This window comes from Trichoplusia ni, chromosome 15 (assembly GCF_003590095.1).
Source record: "Trichoplusia ni isolate ovarian cell line Hi5 chromosome 15, tn1, whole genome shotgun sequence".
NCBI lineage: Eukaryota > Metazoa > Arthropoda > Insecta > Lepidoptera > Noctuidae > Trichoplusia > Trichoplusia ni.
The window spans coordinates 323,481-341,164 of record NC_039492.1 but is presented as its reverse complement, the minus strand read 5'-3'; the positions used below and the strand labels follow the sequence as shown (position 1 = coordinate 341,164).

At 38.4% G+C, this 17,684-nt stretch overlaps 1 protein-coding gene across 3 annotated transcripts; it reads left to right on the top strand.

The window, feature by feature from the left end:
- The first annotated feature begins 1 nt into the window (after position 1).
- LOC113501193 (tripartite motif-containing protein 45) lies at positions 2-17,543 on the top strand. 3 transcript variants are annotated; one of them, XM_026882258.1, is made up of 12 exons: positions 2-258; positions 403-482; positions 4,296-4,594; positions 11,578-11,723; positions 12,200-12,376; positions 13,389-13,565; positions 14,149-14,325; positions 14,639-14,836; positions 15,102-15,315; positions 15,507-15,598; positions 15,978-16,130; positions 16,558-17,355. In XM_026882258.1, exons 1-12 carry the CDS (start codon positions 250-252, stop codon positions 16,726-16,728), a joined length of 1,893 nt encoding a protein of 630 aa, XP_026738059.1. In that variant the 5' UTR covers positions 2-249; the 3' UTR covers positions 16,729-17,355. The 3 variants fall into 3 exon arrangements, with proteins under 3 accessions (XP_026738059.1, XP_026738060.1, XP_026738061.1); XM_026882259.1 differs by having other exon boundaries at positions 2-313; XM_026882260.1 differs by lacking the exons at positions 2-258; positions 403-482 and adding an exon at positions 17,384-17,543 and having other exon boundaries at positions 3,763-4,594; positions 16,558-16,693.
- Positions 17,544-17,684: the final 141 nt, after the last annotated feature.

The following is a 17,684-nucleotide window of genomic DNA, read 5'->3' as shown; positions in this document are numbered from 1 at the left end:
ATTGAACGCAAAACTTAAATTGGCACAGTGGGGAATGTTGTGTACGGCAATGACAGGAGAAACGTTTTATTTCATTAAGTGTTTAACTGATTAACTTTAGTTTTTGTTAACTAACATAACGTAAAATCAGATTGTAGTTTTCTATCAATTATCATTCATGACATGAAACGTCTTTATTCATAAACTCGTATCAAATTATCGTAGAAAGTAAGAAACATTTTGATTTTAAATTTCTCGTGGTTTCAAGTAATGACCAAGGTTAGCTATTAATATTTACATAAGACACCTAAGTCGAAGCTTTATTCATTTTAAGGTTTGTCTCCAGTGTAAGGCGTGTACAAAGTAAGGTATAAGGTACATTAGGTACATAGTATAAAAATGATAAACTTTCTTTCTTTGTAGATGAGTGATGAGTGCAAAGTAATTGAATTGTCTCAGAGTGTGTGTCAAGTGGAGAAAAAATCTCGACGCCGTCGCATTTGGTGAATATTCACTACCCTTTTTAAAATAACTTTATCTTCCAATGAACGAAGGCAAGTCCAAATAATACATCAAAGATCCAACCTCTATTTTTGTAAATAATTAAATAGAACTTGCTTAAAAAATATAGTGAAAGCGATTGAAACTTACTTAACTACAATTTTAATTAATATTAATATGTTCAAATCTACTAACTCTATACAAAGATTTTTATACCTTACCGCTCGTCCCACTTGTTAACTTTTTTTTTGTACTTCTCAAGAACTTCGCCTTAATACTTATTCAGGTAGTCCGAATTCCTGCCGGCTGTTGTGGAATAGGGACAGCGAACGACACGTTATTTAGCATCTCGCTTTCACAACTGCTTACTACACACACTTACTGGCACAGAGTACACTCTGGTAGCGGTAGGCAGGTAACTAACAATCAGCACGTAACTGTTCAAAGTTCTATAAGAAGATGAAATCGGGTAAACCTTATTCAAGTTCTCTTCAGCTAAATAAATCAATCGATGGCCATCTATCGCGCTTATGTAATAAATTCGATTCGAAGTCATTTGGCTAGAAAAAATAAAATTTAAACACCAATAACCCCTCTGACAAATCAGCTCTAGAAGAAATTCTAAGACGGAGTTGTAGGAATTGATAGTCTTCCCTAGCGATCGAATTTCTATATCCCACTTTCCTACCACAAATTTTCTCATCAAACTGCAAAGCTAAGAACTGTCTTGATCTAGTCATGAATGTTCTATTTCAAAGCCCTTTCAAGAGTTCCCGGATTTTCTTGCATACCGGTTTTTCTTCCCTATTTTCACCCACCCTCGACTATTAAACGGCTCAACCGATTCTCATCAAACATGTCCTAGCACGCTTGAACATATTTCATCTTAATACAAGACAAACTAAATTGAAATTGCCTTATCCGTTCGGGAGCTAGGATGTTACGGGAGATTATGAAATAAAGCTTAGTAAGCACTCAAATACAATAATGGCAAAACGAATTCAGACTTCCGTGTATTGAAAATTTGAAACACTTACAGCGGAACAATTATGTCATTCGCTATGCAAGCCGACACTAATCGTTTTTAAATTCAGTCAATAATACACCTGTGTGGTCCATCTAAACATAGCTTTTATTTCATCAGTCCAGCTTTTCAGCTATTCACAGGTACCTACAGTGCTTTTTGTCGCTTAACTAAACTCTGAACTTTTCCATAATATGTCTTATAATATACCTTAAAATAAATAATATTGAACGAGAACTATTACCTAAGTAGTTTGATTACGCCTGCTTTCAATAATTACCTTATGCGAAAAATGCGATTAACATTTAATTTTACGAGTATACTCTAGCTAGGCACAACACCTTGGCAGTAAAACCACAGGCAAAACCTACATGTTAAGTAATAAATGACCTCAAAAACTATACCAAATTGTCAATGTAACAGAATACGCAGGTGATACGCTATGTATCAGGTGGGCCCAACAACTCAGTGTGAAATGGCGCTTCGCCCCACGCACCCGAGTGCGCGCGAAAAATAGCGCTGACATTAGTTTTCCCGCCAAATGTGGGTCGCATCATTGCGTCGCGTTCCATTTATCGCGTGTAATAATAACGTAACAAATTCAACGTTTTGTTTATTATTTAAATAAATGTACGACGCGATGTCTCAACTTTGGTAATTTATAGATCTTTTTATTGGCCTACCTTTGCTTGTTTGTAAATGTTTTCTTTTCGATTTTATTGCTGACTTTGGATACGGACTCTGTAGATATATCTCGTAAATAGTCAATTTTATTACATACTCATAGGTACTACGTGTAACAGCATATGAGCATACATTATTAATATGTATAAAAAAAAATCTTTGCCAAAAGGAGGATTATCTGTACGAGACTCTAGTCCATCATTACAGCAATTATCCATACCCATTTTCGGATCGATTACTAATGCATATTAGATCTGAATAAATAAATCTGGCCTGATCTATATTTCGCTAATATGTTTAATTTAATTAAGTGCACACCGGAAAGAAGCTGTTCTATAACTTCGATTAAAATTCAACCTTATTCCATTCGCATAAGGTTTTATTCCATAAATAGTATTGTCGTATTTGGCCATACAAATGCAAACAGTTTATTGGTTCCTTTTCCGGTTATAATGGGATCTCGATTGAGTTTGCACGTGCTGGGCAATATCGATTGGAGCTATAAACGATTCAGAAGTCGATTGGCCGGCTTTGTAAATTTGAAGATCAAGAATAACATCTATTGGCTACGTATTAGAAATATTTTATCTTTCGCTAGTATAGAGCAAAAAAGAGTATTGTAATTATACGAAAATGGATGGAACAAAATTTGCTAAAAATCCTAGAAAATATTATCGAAAAGTTTCAACAGAGCGCCTGTCGCCTCGTTATATCTTTACAATGAGCGGTGTTTAATATTTAAATTGTTAACACATACTCGTAGCTACATCTATTAGGTGCTGCACATATCAAATCAATCAATGTCATATTCATGTCAAATACGAAAATAATTAAGTGAAACTCAGTAGTGCAAAACTTACAATAATAAAATGACAAGAAAGAATGCAACATTTCCTACCAACATAATTGTTAATCAGTTAGGAAGAAAACAAGACAAGCATGTCTAATAAGTCTTATTTAATCCGCACGTTATAGCCATTCAAGAGCAAATGAAACTCATTTAAATTATTCATCGTAATGTACTAAAAATGTATATTACACCCTACATTACTTTTAAAATAAGAAGCCACACAGGAATTATAAGCATCTATGCTGCAAAGGAAATGAGAAATCGCAGGGGGTTGTTACAAAAATAACGAGCGCGAACGGCACAAGACCCATCCCTCAAAGGTAGGATATTAGACGGGGCATGCATCACACATGATCCCAAGTGGTATGAATGATTGCTGACGGTGGCTAACTCTATTTATAAATTGCAGTTCAATAGTATAGTTGTTTAGACTAAATTCGTTGTTGTACTTGAACTGTCTTTCGCATGAAATATTGTAAATAAATAAGTGCAACGAGTTTTTTATATATTTAATATCTTTTGACGTTCTGCTGGATGAATTTTGCTCATTTTGTTATAACGAAAATAATAGTAATTAATTTTACAATATTTATTTATTTATTTATTTAATAATCACACTAATCTACCATTACAGGTTACTTAACCTAATGCGGTATATACCCGAATGGCATGGGAAAAATAAGTTTTCGTAGGAATACACGTTTATAAGATATGTCTAATTAGTTAATCTATTCTTTGTATCGGTAATTTGTGAAGGTGAAGTTTCCCAATTTTCCCAAACCTAGATTGCAAGGTGAAATAAATGAGTTCTGCACTTTGCATGATCTAAAAGCCGAAACGAAAGCCATTGAATTGAAGTTTTGTTTATTATGTAGTAATTTCAATGCAAAACTTACACCTCTACGCTTCGTATCCCTAAACATCCTAGCAAATAACGGCAACACATTGACTTTATAGACACATTAAAACAAAACAGGGATGTAATTAACACATTACTCGTACACATGTTACGTTTGTCCCGACCAGTCAGTATTGTCAGTCGAGAGTCACGCGTGTTCTCGGACGCACGTTTATTTATACCGCGCCCTTCACGATCGCACCGCTTTCGAAATATAGATCAAGTTTACAATCTTAAAAAACAAAAGCATCATAAACAATATGGGGACCCAGTTTTAACAGCCAGCAATAAAAAAAGAACTAAATACGTATTTTCTATTTAAAAATGGAAGTTGATCGTCTTTTGTATATTTTCGGCAGTTTTACTCGTAAAAAGCAGGATAAAAGGAAATCTCTGGAGCAGCTTTCCTTGAGTGCTGGTAGTAGCCCACTCCACGCGAAGGGTACCCGTCGCCCGGTGAGCCAGAACTTGCTGGTGGCTCCGAGGACCTCGGCGTATGACGTGAGGAAGAGTAAGGTGAAGGAGTGGGACTGCCGCATCTGTAAGAAGGAGCTGGTGGAGCCGCGGCTGCTGGCGTGCCTGCACAACTTTTGCACCAGGTGTCTGGAAGGCTTGCACCAGGAGAACGAGACAGAAGCGTGGAATGAAGCAGATGGTGGTGAGTTTTTACTGAAGACTGTAAATACATATATCTGAATTTTATCATAGTTTAGAATTTGCATCAGTCCGATATATCGATGTTCCTTTATAAAGGTTAAAAAAAAGACCTTTAGTGGTCCTGTAGACAAAATCTGGTAAAACAAAGTGAAAAGCCATATGACAAATTCTACTCTTCAAGTATTCTTTAATAAAATTAAAATGGAGTATGCCGTTTTTCTGCCTGTTTTGAAATCTTGGTGCATAAAAGAGTCAATGAAGCGCCTTCCCAGTGCTTCACTTACTTCACTTATTACGTTTGCATTCGCAACATAATATGACTATGAAGAAGACTTACAATATCCACAATCCTCACTGCAACCCGGCAATCAGTGTATTATGAACCCTAAGAACTTACATTATATTTACTATTGTGAAAGCGAGACGGTGTAATAAGTTGTATGTAGTGGCGTCTCGCTTCCATAATGATAACTGTCATGTTTTTCATCGATGTTACTACAAATTTATAAAATCGAATAATTTTCCAATTTCCCGCGCATTTTTTTATTGTTTTAAAAAATGCGAAATTGACCGTTCACGCGTGATGCCGTGACCAAGAGAAATAGGGATTCATTTTTATACATATTTAATTTATAGATTGCAGTCACAATCAAATCTAGCGCAATCTTAATCCTCGCTAGGTTACCTGTCACCTAATTGTTCAACATTTAGGTAGCAATAAATGCCAGCCTAAGAATAGAACTGAAAACGGTCTTTGAACTATTTCTACTGATTAGGTTTCGCTAATTTCGTGCGAACTATAAACAGTTTATATGATAGGTTTATTACTCCTGAAGCTATATCAGTTCCAGGAGTTGTAAAATGTGTACGAGATATTTACTAGTTTGTAGGTGAGGTGATCGGCTTGAATAATGGGTATGGACAGCAAAACTCTAGTAGACCGTTGTCCCATTTTGTTTTTAATAATAGGTTAGGTGGTATATTTAATTTATTTACCAAAATAAGAAAGAAAGAAGTTAATATCTACCTGTTTTGCAGGTAATGTTTTTGAGTGAGTTTCGCTATTTTGCAATAGTCAAATAAGAGTTCTATTATAGTAAGTTTATAAAACACTAACGATCGAGTCCTCGAATAGGATTGGACCAAAAACCAGTGTCCTGTTACACCGAAAGCTACATAATTACTTTCAGTTTTGATTTACGGGTAGCCGAGTGGTTGAGGTCATCAAGCCAAACCAGCTTGTCTATTTTACGTTAAATGGAAAAAGAAACAATACAATCGGTACCGGAATCCAAATCGAATCTCTGAGGTAACAAACATAAAAAAATACCGTCGAATTGAAAACCTCCTCCTCTTGGAAGTAGGTTGAAAAAGGGAAATCATATATTATCTATACTCTATACTAATATATAAATAAATAAAATAAATAAATAAATGCGGACAACATCACATACATTGTTCTGAACCCAAAGTAAGTTGCTGAAGCACTTGTGTTATGGAATTCAGATACAACGAAGGTACCACAAACACCCAGACCCGAGACAATGTAGAAATGTGAATTTTTACATTGACCCGACCGGGGATCGAACCCGGGACCTCAGAGCTAGCGACACCTTGAGGCCGGTGCATATGCCACTCGACCACGGAGGTCGTCAAAGCTGTGGAGTTTGTTTGTTTGTTTGTTTGAACGCGCTAATCTCAGGAACTACTGGTCCAAATTGAAAAATTCTTTTTGTATTGAATAGACCATTCGTTGATGAAGGCTTTAGGCTATAAACCATCATGTTGCGACTAATAGGACCGAAGGTACTAAGGAAAATGTGAAAAAAAAATAGGGTAGGTATAAATCATAACTTATATCTTCTACCCACGGGGACAAAGTCGCGGGCAACAGCTAGTTTATTATACATTGAAAGTTCTAGCTCTATTATCTAGACTCCGGTGTTTAAATAATCTTGCGTTTACAAACCATGGCAATGATGGCAATATACCCACCCACATGGCTATTAAAACATTCATATTTTCTCTTTCTCAAGTCGCTTACAAAAACAAACCTCTTTTATCGCTCTGTTATATTTATTAACAGGTTGTCTAAACAATACGCATCATTAAAACCTTTGTGAAAAAATAATATTAATTTTAACAGTTCTTTAAAAACTGTTAACTATTAAGTCTCCTATTAACAGCCTATTAAAATCCAAATCGTAGAAGGATCTGTGGTTTGTAACCAGCTCTATAAAGCCCTCATTTATAGAGCGGCAACTCAAAAATGTTCTCGCGGCTACTGTTTGAGGGATCATTTTATATTGGTTACAGCATTTACGCTAATATAAAGTGTTTTATGGTCTGTTAGCTGACTTCTGACTGCCTGAAGGTCTGTAGGAGCAATTAAAAAGTTATTGCCGATGTTAAATATAAATGTTACACATTCATTTTTTACATTAACCTTTATAATTTAGAGCACATTGTGAAATTGATAAGCTTAGGAATATCTCTAATACTTTATCATCAAAATTGTGTAATATGTTTAGCGATTTCATCTTTCTGAACCCCGTGACGTCTCTTTCATTTTCTTGTATGTTGAGACTTCTGCCTTTCCCTTCAGTTGGTCTATGTTCTTCCTTCTTGGCCTTCTTCCGTCTCATCAAGCCTCTATCTGTTCTTCTATTTAATTACATAAGTGACAATAAAACTTAGGTAAGTACAAATCACGAGTAGCTTGTGAGGTTCAAAATTAACAAGGCGGGCCTACTTAGTACATTTTAGGGACAGACAAAAAAAATACAAAAAGGGAATAAAACAATCACTCAATTTTCATTTTTGGAAAGTTATGACTTTTCACGCTCCAAAAAATATCAAACTAACTGTTTTGACAGGTTATTATTTGATGTGCAATCACACAGATGCTGTGTGTTGACCTTTTATATACATTCATAATTTATTATACTGAAAACATATTAACAAAAAAAGACGCGATTGACTAGCGGTATTATTACGTTCCTGGTGGGCTTTTTTTTTCCGCTTGGACTCCAGATTGGTCTACTTTGTGGGGTGGTTTGTCTAACAATTCAAACTCCATTGAGAAGAGCCGAAGTCTTCTGGGTCGTTTGCAGGCTTCTGAAGGGGAACCCCAGGAGTACCTGACTAGCGGTAAACGTCAGCTTCTTCTTATTAATACTTAAGTAGTATTCGCATTTCTGAGAGTGTGACCGCCATATACGTGCTTTACCACTGTCCTCCTGGAACTCTTTTCTGAGGCTTTGATGGTGTACGTCCGCTTGGATGGAACTCTTCTTCCTTTTCATAATCGCCTCGAAAACCTTTAGTATTGAAATCGCTTACTAGCTAACCTAATCTAACCTTAGTTTCAACTGCTTTCCTCTAAGGAGGCAAAGAGGTTAGGCCTAGTTAGGCTGACATTTTATTTTTTTATTTATTTTAGGCTAATATTCAAAACACAAGGACATTTAATTGTGACAGTAAATTTACTCCATCACGCATTAGTAGTGCCACTATGACCTTTAATTTGGACGTCATAAGGTCGATTTTCCCAATTCGTCATATGCCATGGCTGTTTGCCTATACATTTATGAATGTAAAGTCCATCGGAGCTTGAAGTACGTTGCTGAAGCCGGACAAAGGAGGTCGGATCTCTGGCGTGGCGACACGTAATCCCATCATTGTGATCGATTTGAATGTGTCAGCAGCAGAATGGTTATGTTAGCTTCAAATGTAATAGCTCCCTAAACAAACGGACCGCATTTCAAGTGCAGTTTAAATGCAGTTGACTCGACTGCGAACAAAACGTGCAGTCCGATTGCAGTTCAATTGCCGTCGGCAGACAATCGATTGGAAATGCGGTACGTCTGTCTAGAGACTAACACGAGTTGTAGTACCTAGTCTTTAGGCTGATAAATTAAAAAAAGTACCTTTGTTGAACGTGGAGAAGTAGAAAGCCTGTTGTTGTTGATGGTAGAATGGTCGATAAACGTATAGATAATTTTCTTTAGAAATAATGTATGGAAACAATCTCTAAATTCGACTTAGTAGACCGGGGTGAACTTAGAACAAACCACAAAGCACTGCAAGTATTAACATAAACTATAAGTTCTTTAACCGTAGCTGCCTATATCAAATCAAATTGGTAAATCTAAGAACTAGGTCTATATAACTTCAGTATTTTCAATCCAATCAATGATCCAAGAACTAGGTTCACGCTCATCAGTTCCATTAAAAATGCGTCAATGAACGTTGCATTACAATAAACCGTTAAAACTCATTCATTACTTATTACCCTAGCTATGAATGAACCACAGGAACTAAACTAATGTGTTTCTATATATACCGATGCCACCCGGTGCGCACTGACAGACTCACAAACAAAATTACAAAGCCCTATGATACTCGAATCGTAGTTCAGCTTTCTTTCATTGAATGCAATGCATTGCGAGATTTTCGTTCGTTGAGTTTCTATTTATTATTTTAGTGTACAGAACACGGATGCTCGATGAAGTACTAAATTGAATAGTTTAAAGGACAGAACGTTTAATTGTTCTGACCCAACAAGAGTTGTTTTGCCACGATGCAAAAAAAAAAACAATATATTATACAAATGAAAAAAAAGCACTTAAGCCGATGAAAAATAATGTTACATTTTTGCACATGTACCTATCAAACTAAAAAAACGTCTTTTTTTCTCATTTTATTAATTGGGACGAATCTTCACTTGCATGTCAAACTATGCTCGCAATTATTTTTGTGTCCTCAATGCAGTCGATCCTATTTTCATGCTGTGATGTTACTGCAAAATGTGTTACTATTATAATTGTTTAATCTTTCCACATATGGGATCATAAATGTTAGGCCATGGGAATCAAACCTACTGCACGAACAGTAGGTACCGTGCGAAAGCATTCGCCATTGGATACCGATCACAACTCATTTTACCATGACGAAAACTAAACTAATATCGACAGCGCTTACAAAATATAATTCGACATTGACATCAAGATTGAAGAGTTTATTTTTAAACCGTTACATCAATTTCGTCTTTCTTAGAATCTAACCTAGATTTACTATTAGATAATCTATTAATACGCCTACCGACTCTAAAGAGTCTAATTTAAATTACCCACACAGCTTCAAAAATATCCAAGTATACATATGTACTCACCTTTTGGGATATCAAAAAGCCGACGTCCGTCTGTTACCGGGCTGGGTCTCATGAACTGTGATAGATAGAGAGTATTGCAGTTGCCGCTTTAACAACAAATAATTATTTTATGTATTTATTTATTATTTTTTGTTTAATTAAACAAGGGTTTCACCTACTTTTCATCCGACAGAATTGTTTCTGAACCTTTATTGTTTGACTTTCATTTCATATAGTTAAGATTAAAACTGTTTCAGAATATTTTACTAGCAATTAAAAGAAAACATGAAGGGCAGTCAAATTCACTTAATAAAATCGGCTTCGTCTAAATAAGTGTATCAAATATGACACCAGCTTGAACTTAATTTGACAGCCCTAATCATTACTACAAATGCAGTAACTTCCGTTCACCCAAAATAATTTAGGCACGTGTTTTACAGAATCATGTCCAGCGTCTGAATCACACCAGAAACTTCAACTTCAAACCGAATCAAACCAGCTGAATGATTCAACCCCATTTATAACCATAACAATAAGAAATTAAACAGACCTGCCGTTATAATAAACAGCTGGCTTCTAAATATTATCATTCACAGAATTATCTTTTATAATTCTCATTATTGAGTCAATGTGTTGTGTTATGCTGTGCAGCCGGTTTCTAACGCATTTGTTTATCTTTCCTATTCACTGTTTCGAATTATAGTAGAAAATGTTTTTTAGATTAATTATAATAGAATATGTTCTTAGTCATGTACTTGTTTCTAGTTACGTCAATATCGTTATCTTTTTTTTGATACAACTTCCGCATGAAGAATTATAATCCTTGTGTCGCGGGTGTTTCACCAGCATTCAAGTTGAGTGGTTAAGGTCACTTTACGAGGCGGTTATGTGATCCACAAAGGCTTGTCTTGAGGCTAGGGCCCAATTCCGCTATTTACAATAGCCGATGAATGAATGAAATTCTTCTCAAAACGTCACTTTTCGTATTCTCTTAAGCATTTTTCCTACATAATAATGACGATACACTCAACGTCAATACAATGAATTTTGAATTGTTGTGTTGGCATAGGAATAATTACAAATTTAATCCAATTGCCATTCATTCATCGGCCATTTTAAAATAGCAAAATTGGGGCTTAGGTGACTTTTTGCACGTGAATTAAATGTATGTTTAACACGAACGACACAAAGATCGAATTCCTTACTGCGGGAGACTTTATAAAAACCTCCAAAAAAACTCAAGTATTACCTAAAATTAGCAGAACACTTCCTTCTTCCTAGTTCATCGACATAACTGGCTGAGCTCCCTTTTAATAACTAGGCATTATATTAATAGTTATTGAATCACGCTCCTCAATGTCAAACATGTAAAATGTAATAACTCTGGCACTCTGAACAACTCTGCCAAAAACGTTGACTCATCGTTTCGCGGTGCGTGGACGTAATTTTTCACTCGTTTGAATGACTACAAAGCTACAAACCATTTGTGTTTATTAAGTGCATCAGGTCATTGATGAATTTACTGACAATTCTTTAATCTAATAGAGTATATACGTGTATATATGAGTATATATATAAGTGAATCTAAATACTTTCGATGAATCTTAAATACTATTTTTTAAACTTTTTTCGGTTTTAGGAATCGATTTGTTGTGTTGTTAGCTGTTAATTTAAATAGCAATATATAAATACTGACAATGACAGCTGTACTCAGTATTTTTTTTCTCTATACCTCTTGTAGTTCTTCTATGACTAAGTAACGTTTTAAATTACTTTTAGGACCAGAATCGACACGTCTTCATAGCTCTTTTCATACCATTTTCCACTTGCAGGTTCGCTACAGCTGGACCCAGGAGGATCAAGATCTAACTCTGGCGGTGGCTCCGCAGGCTCCGGGTACGAGAGCGACCTCCGACACTCAGGGTCTGAAGGCAGCTGGGAACAGAAGCAGCGGAAATATGGCATATTCACTAGAAATGTAAGTATTCCAGATCTTTTTCTTGCCTTCGTGTACGTACGAACGTATTTTAGCTGAGATTTCAACCTGATTATGGAATTTTGAGGAATCAGTAGATTGATTTAGGAAGGCTGAATTCGTGTGATTGCGTAAAGAGATCAAATCAAAATTTGTTCATTGCTGAAACGAAAAAGCCTTCATGCTAATACTCTATATTCGTTTACCACGGAAACAAATAAAAAAGACAATACATTTTTGCGGATTGTGATCGGACTTTTTATCCATTAAGCAAATAGCTGTTGCCAGAAGCTTCACCCGCTACGCATTTAAAATATTCCCGCAAATCATAAAATCGGGATAAAAACCATGTGTCAATCTGGGTTATAAACCAAATGACGTCTTAATCCTTTCAGAAGTTTTTGCGTTAAACATGCATGGGATCGTTAGTGATATTACATGCCCCCAAACAAAGCTTAAACCCACATCCATGTCTCCAGGAATCAGGCAAGCCCGTCCAGTTCCTGCTGTGCCCGACGTGTGGGTACGAGACACAGCTACCTCCCGGTGGCATATCAGCGCTGCCACTCAACTACGTGCTGCTTCGGAAGATGGCGGCCGCGCAGGACAGCGAGGGGGTGAACGTGCTTTGTGATCTGTGTAGCGATGATAATAAGGTAATGTGGAATGATCTCTATATTTTTTATAAGTACCTCCTAAAGACATTACCCACCTAGTCGACATTCACGGCTGTTGTTGTTTAGTACTTGCTGACATTAATTTTTAATTCATTGAGTTAGTTTAGTATACATTTCTCATCCGACAGGGTATTTTTTTGTCATAATTATTTATAGTTCTAGCTAGATCTATTTCGTTATTATGTTAAATTTACTACATAAGGTATGATGGTGTGGTCTTTAAAACTTGTGGGATAAGTATGACGCGGCTCAGAATCGCAAGACTAGTTTTAAACCCAATAAAAGCTACAACTCGCCTAATTAGATCCAAAACTAGGACTGTGAATTTTTGTCTCCAAATTCCACCATATATCCTGCGACATATTATTATCTAATGTTGAAAGTCCATTGTCTTTCGTATATTTGAAAGGCTATTAAAAGTATGAAAGTATTTTAGGCCACTGTACACACGTGAAACATCTCAACCGTGTGTTGCACGCTTCAAACGTGTGATTTCAACAAATTACCATTCGTTACGTCGCGGTACATTTGATTTACAGAATTTTCTGTATTTAGAAATGTGTTTGAACGTAAACCTGGAATAGACAAAGGATGTTATGTTAATTTTCCATATAAATTAATGTTGTGAGAAATTAATTGTATCTATGGTGTTTTATTTATGAGATGGAATGTTTGCAGTGGACACCACATTTCTTCGTTATATATTGGAACCCTGTGCTTATCATCATCAACCTCGCCTTTTCCCAACTATGTTAGCGTCAGCTTCCAGTCTAACATATCAGTGACCTGAGTAAAACGACACTTCTTAGTAAGACTGGTTGTCAGACTTTCTGGCTTCTAACAACTCATAACGACCATTAGAGATGTATAAAAACAACAGCGGGGACCCACATTAAAAGAAACTACTCAGGCGATATTGATAATAAACGCGTTATCCGTTGGATAAGAAGACCCTTTTTTAGTCAAAAAATCACTAGCTATTCCTTCGTAGGCTGAGAGCCGTTGCAGCCAGTGCCTGGTGAGCATATGCACGTCATGTGGCGAGGCTCACGGGCGGCAGAAGGCGACTGCGCGCCACTCGCTGCACCCGCTCGACCCCGCGCCGCTCAAGTACTGCAGCCAGCATCCCAAAGCTGAGCTCAGCGTGTACTGCGCCACGTGCCAGCAGGTGAGGCATGGGTTTTAGATCGTGAAAGGCGGATAGGTTGATAGTCCAGTTAAAATTTACATTGACCTTGCTTTTTTTCAAAAGCAACAATTTGAATAAGCCAAGTTTGTGTGGTTTTGATTCTTAAAGAAAACCCGTCATCTTGATAAGTCGGCTTTGAGCCTTTCTTGTAACTTTTCTATGGAATATTTAAGGGTTAGTAGTGTTTATGGTAAAAGCTTGTACTGTGATCACTTTCGTGACTGATAAAATTTCCGACTTGCGATATAAATATAACGTTAACTGTGTAATTTTTTAATTAATATTAGCTTAAAGAAAGATATTTTTATTACGTAACACTACTTTTAGTTTTGAATTGGAGAAGCTAATTCTCTTTTTTTTTAAGAAAAGATAAATAAAAAGATTAGGCCAAAAGTATTTTTTCCCAAATGCGTGACAACGCATAATAATTTATAAATTTTAATATTCATAGCAATAATTCTTCTGGTTAAGTCTAACTTCTTCTCATTCTTCGCCCAAGAGTTTGTTTCGCCGAAAAGTTTCTTCTCTCCAAACCTTTAAAGCCTTGTGTTGTATGCTGCAGGTGGTGTGCCGCGACTGCTGCGTGATCTCGCACTCGGGGCACGCGCTGGGCTCCGCGGGTCGCGCGGCGGCGGAGCGCGCCCGCCTGCTGCGCGCCGCCTGCGAGCGCGCGCAACACGTGCCCGAGAACGCGGAGCGGGCCGCCAGGGAACTCAGCTCGCATGCCTACGAGATTGATGTGAGCCGGAGATCTTTCATGATAATTGTAAAGCTTAAAATGTTATCGAGACTTGAAAATTTACGTACATTGTCGTATAATTATATAGCCATGCCAATTTGTGCCCGACATGACGAGGGTTCGATGCCTCGCAGAACAGTGTATGTGTGATTTAGATATGCTAATCCTAAGTGACCCTGTCCATTTGATTTGAATATCTATAAAACTGAACGAGGTCTTGACATTGAAAATCTTGCTATCTTTTCCTCATCCCTAGGCTTTCCTATTTACTGTCGCACTTACAGCAAGATGAAAAAGAATGCTCCCATTGCAGTGCCAAGCAGCTCGCGTCGAAAACGAGGTACAAGAATGGGCGCAGCAGTACCGGCGCGCAGTGGAGGCGCACACGCGGGCTGTCTGCGCTAACGCGGCGCGGGCCCGGGAGAGGCATCAGCAGCGGCTGGACCTCAAGAGCAGGGCGCTGGACGACAGGATCAAACAGGCTGTTGATGCCGTCAGGTTCGCTGAAGAGGTACGTTGGAACAGACCTTACACCAAGGAGACCTCTCCTGTCGTCCACTGTCCTAATTGAAGATAGCGGCTGGTGGGATATTGTCCTCTGGGAGTCCAAAATCAGTAGTTTTTACTTGTTAGCTTCATAATAATAGATACTTGTTTTTTTTTAGACCCAATTTGTTTGTTTAGAAACTCAAATTTAAATTTTCTACGAGCCATTCAAGCTATGTTTATTAAAAAAAATACAGTAATACTAAATCTCTCTTTCACGTCTTCCGTAGCTCTTAGCAGAAGGCAAAGAAGACGAGGTCCTGACCCTCTCCGGGCCGGTACTCCGGCGGCTAGAGCGTCTGACGGAGATAGAGAGTCTGTCGGAGGCCCCGCGCCTCGAGCTACGCTTCGCCCCGCGCGCCCCCTCCACACACGACCCCACCGTGTTCGGGAGACTGCTCACACATGCACCAGACCCCGATATGTGTATGGTTAATACTGAAGGTAAAGGATTTCTGAATGTGGTTTCAAATGTTGCACACGTGCTTTGATCTAAGTTCTAAAACATAACCGATAGAATTGTGCAAATAAAGCGATTCGTATATTGAGTATAGCGAATGTACGCTTAAGGTTTTTTTATTTAATGAAAAACGAGTAAGTAGTAATAAAAGTTTTGTGCTTGTTTGTTTGTGCAGGTTTACAAGATTTAAGAGTGGATTGTGAACACGAAGTGACTATGGAGTTACGAGACAGCAATGGTGAACGTATCTGGTGTGGGGGTGAGCAGGTAAAACTCTTGCTGGAGATTCTGTATCGAACTTAACAAAATGTTGAAAAAAAAATATACGATAACTTTTAGTGGATATCTACAGAGGATTGAACATTGATTCGTTCCCGTGGGTAGAAGATATGTAAGTTATGATTTATACCTGCCCTGTTTTTTTTTCACATTTTCCATTGTATCTTCGCTCCATATATCCGCGCTCCAGTCGCAGCGCGATGGTTTATAGCCTAAAACCTTCCTCGAAGAATGGTCTTTTCAACACAAAAAGAATTTTTCAATTTGGACCAGTAGTTACCGAGATTAGCGCGTCCAAACAAACAAACAAACAAACTCTTCAGCTTTATATATTAGTATAGATTAGTATAGATTGTAACCTGTTCAGGTCGCAGGCTACTTCCGTCGCCGCGACTCTAGCGCGCGGCCGGCGGCGGCTCGCGTGACGGACGCGGGCGACGGCTCCTACACGCTGCGGGTCACGCCCGCCACTCCAGGCTCCTACCTCCTGGCTGTCACTGTCAATAATAAACCTATTAAGGTATCTGAATATTCAATAACCTATTGTAAGATTCTGGTAAACATTAAGAGATTCTCGTTTCTTGAAGCCGGCTCAGCAATGTATATAAATGAGTACGTACTACAGGTTGAAAATATTTTTCGTTGGATATATCAGCCACCTGTCTTGAGAAAGGGCTTAGTTCCTTCACCGGAACAAATATGTAACCAAATCGTAATACGATATAAAATTAGGCAATCGGAGTACAGCGCCATCTAGTGGGGTTACAAGTTAACTATTCAATCAAACACAAAATGCTCGATTCGCTAGATCGCGGAACTAATTTAGCCGCATTACGGTATTACGAGGCAACACGCTACCTCACACCCGTCCACCACTCATAGCAACTAGTTCCTTGCGCTATATAACGTCATCAATAAGATTATCCTCTAGCCCTGTCCACCCGCAGGGCAGCCCGTACTCCTGCTGCGCGCGCGCGGGCGCCCCGCACTGGGGCCGCTTCCACTGCTGCGCGTTCTGCTCGTCGGGCGGCCGCCGCGACGCCAGCTGCGGCTGCGGGGCGCGCATGCCCGGCGGGTACCAGGGTAGCTATCACTATATCCATCATCTTCTTTTCTAGATGAGAAATCGTCAATCGACGACCTCTCATTTTGGGTTGACCAGAAAGGAGTTTTAGACTTTCATTGAATGAAATGTACCGTTATTTTTCAATTGCCTTTTGTGTTAAAATGAGTCGAAAATATTTTGGGCAGTTATGATTATCTTGGAAAACTATATGCACAGCAAAGCTCTACCAAAGTCGCGAGCTTATCATTTTTTCAGGTTTCCGTATCGGCTCTAAAACTTATTTAATCATTACCTACAACAAATTCTTTCCAATTAATTGTCTCCTCTTGAATCTACTTCTGCTTCTATTCTACTTCAAAATTCGTTCTCCAAAACTTCATTTTCGGCTTTGAGATACATGTATAGCTTTTTACCTGTACTAAGCCACCCATCTTGAACTCGAGCTTTGCAATCCCTGAACTGTAAGTCCATTTAGGAAGACTTAAGCTAAGATACTGCCTATTCAACACACATGTCCCCTTGCCAACACTGTGGTCACGGCCACAACCTTTGATCCCTTAACTGTAATAGCCCGTTTACGAAGACAAGATACGGCCTATTCATGTATTCCCTTACCCAGGCTGCGGCTAGGGCCACGAGCTTTGATCCCTGAACTGTAAGACCTAAGCTAAGATACTGCCTATTGAACCCATGTCCCCGTTGCCCAGGCTGCGGCCACGGCCACGCGGGCTGGCCGGGCGCGCGCCACTGGTCGTGTTGCGGCAGCGCGCGGCGCCACGCCGCCTGCCTGCGCCCGCGGACCACCACACCACAACTCTACCAGTTCTCACTCTAGACTTTACTAGATATTATACTCAATGTTCCATTGTTAATGACTTTTATTGCCTTTATATTTAACCCTATTTTGCGTTCTCTCAAATTTACTTCAAGCTGTTCTGTCCTGAGTCATGTGATGTGATATGATGACATCCCACAACTGTTTCCTTGGTCTCGTTTGCGAGTTCCGGC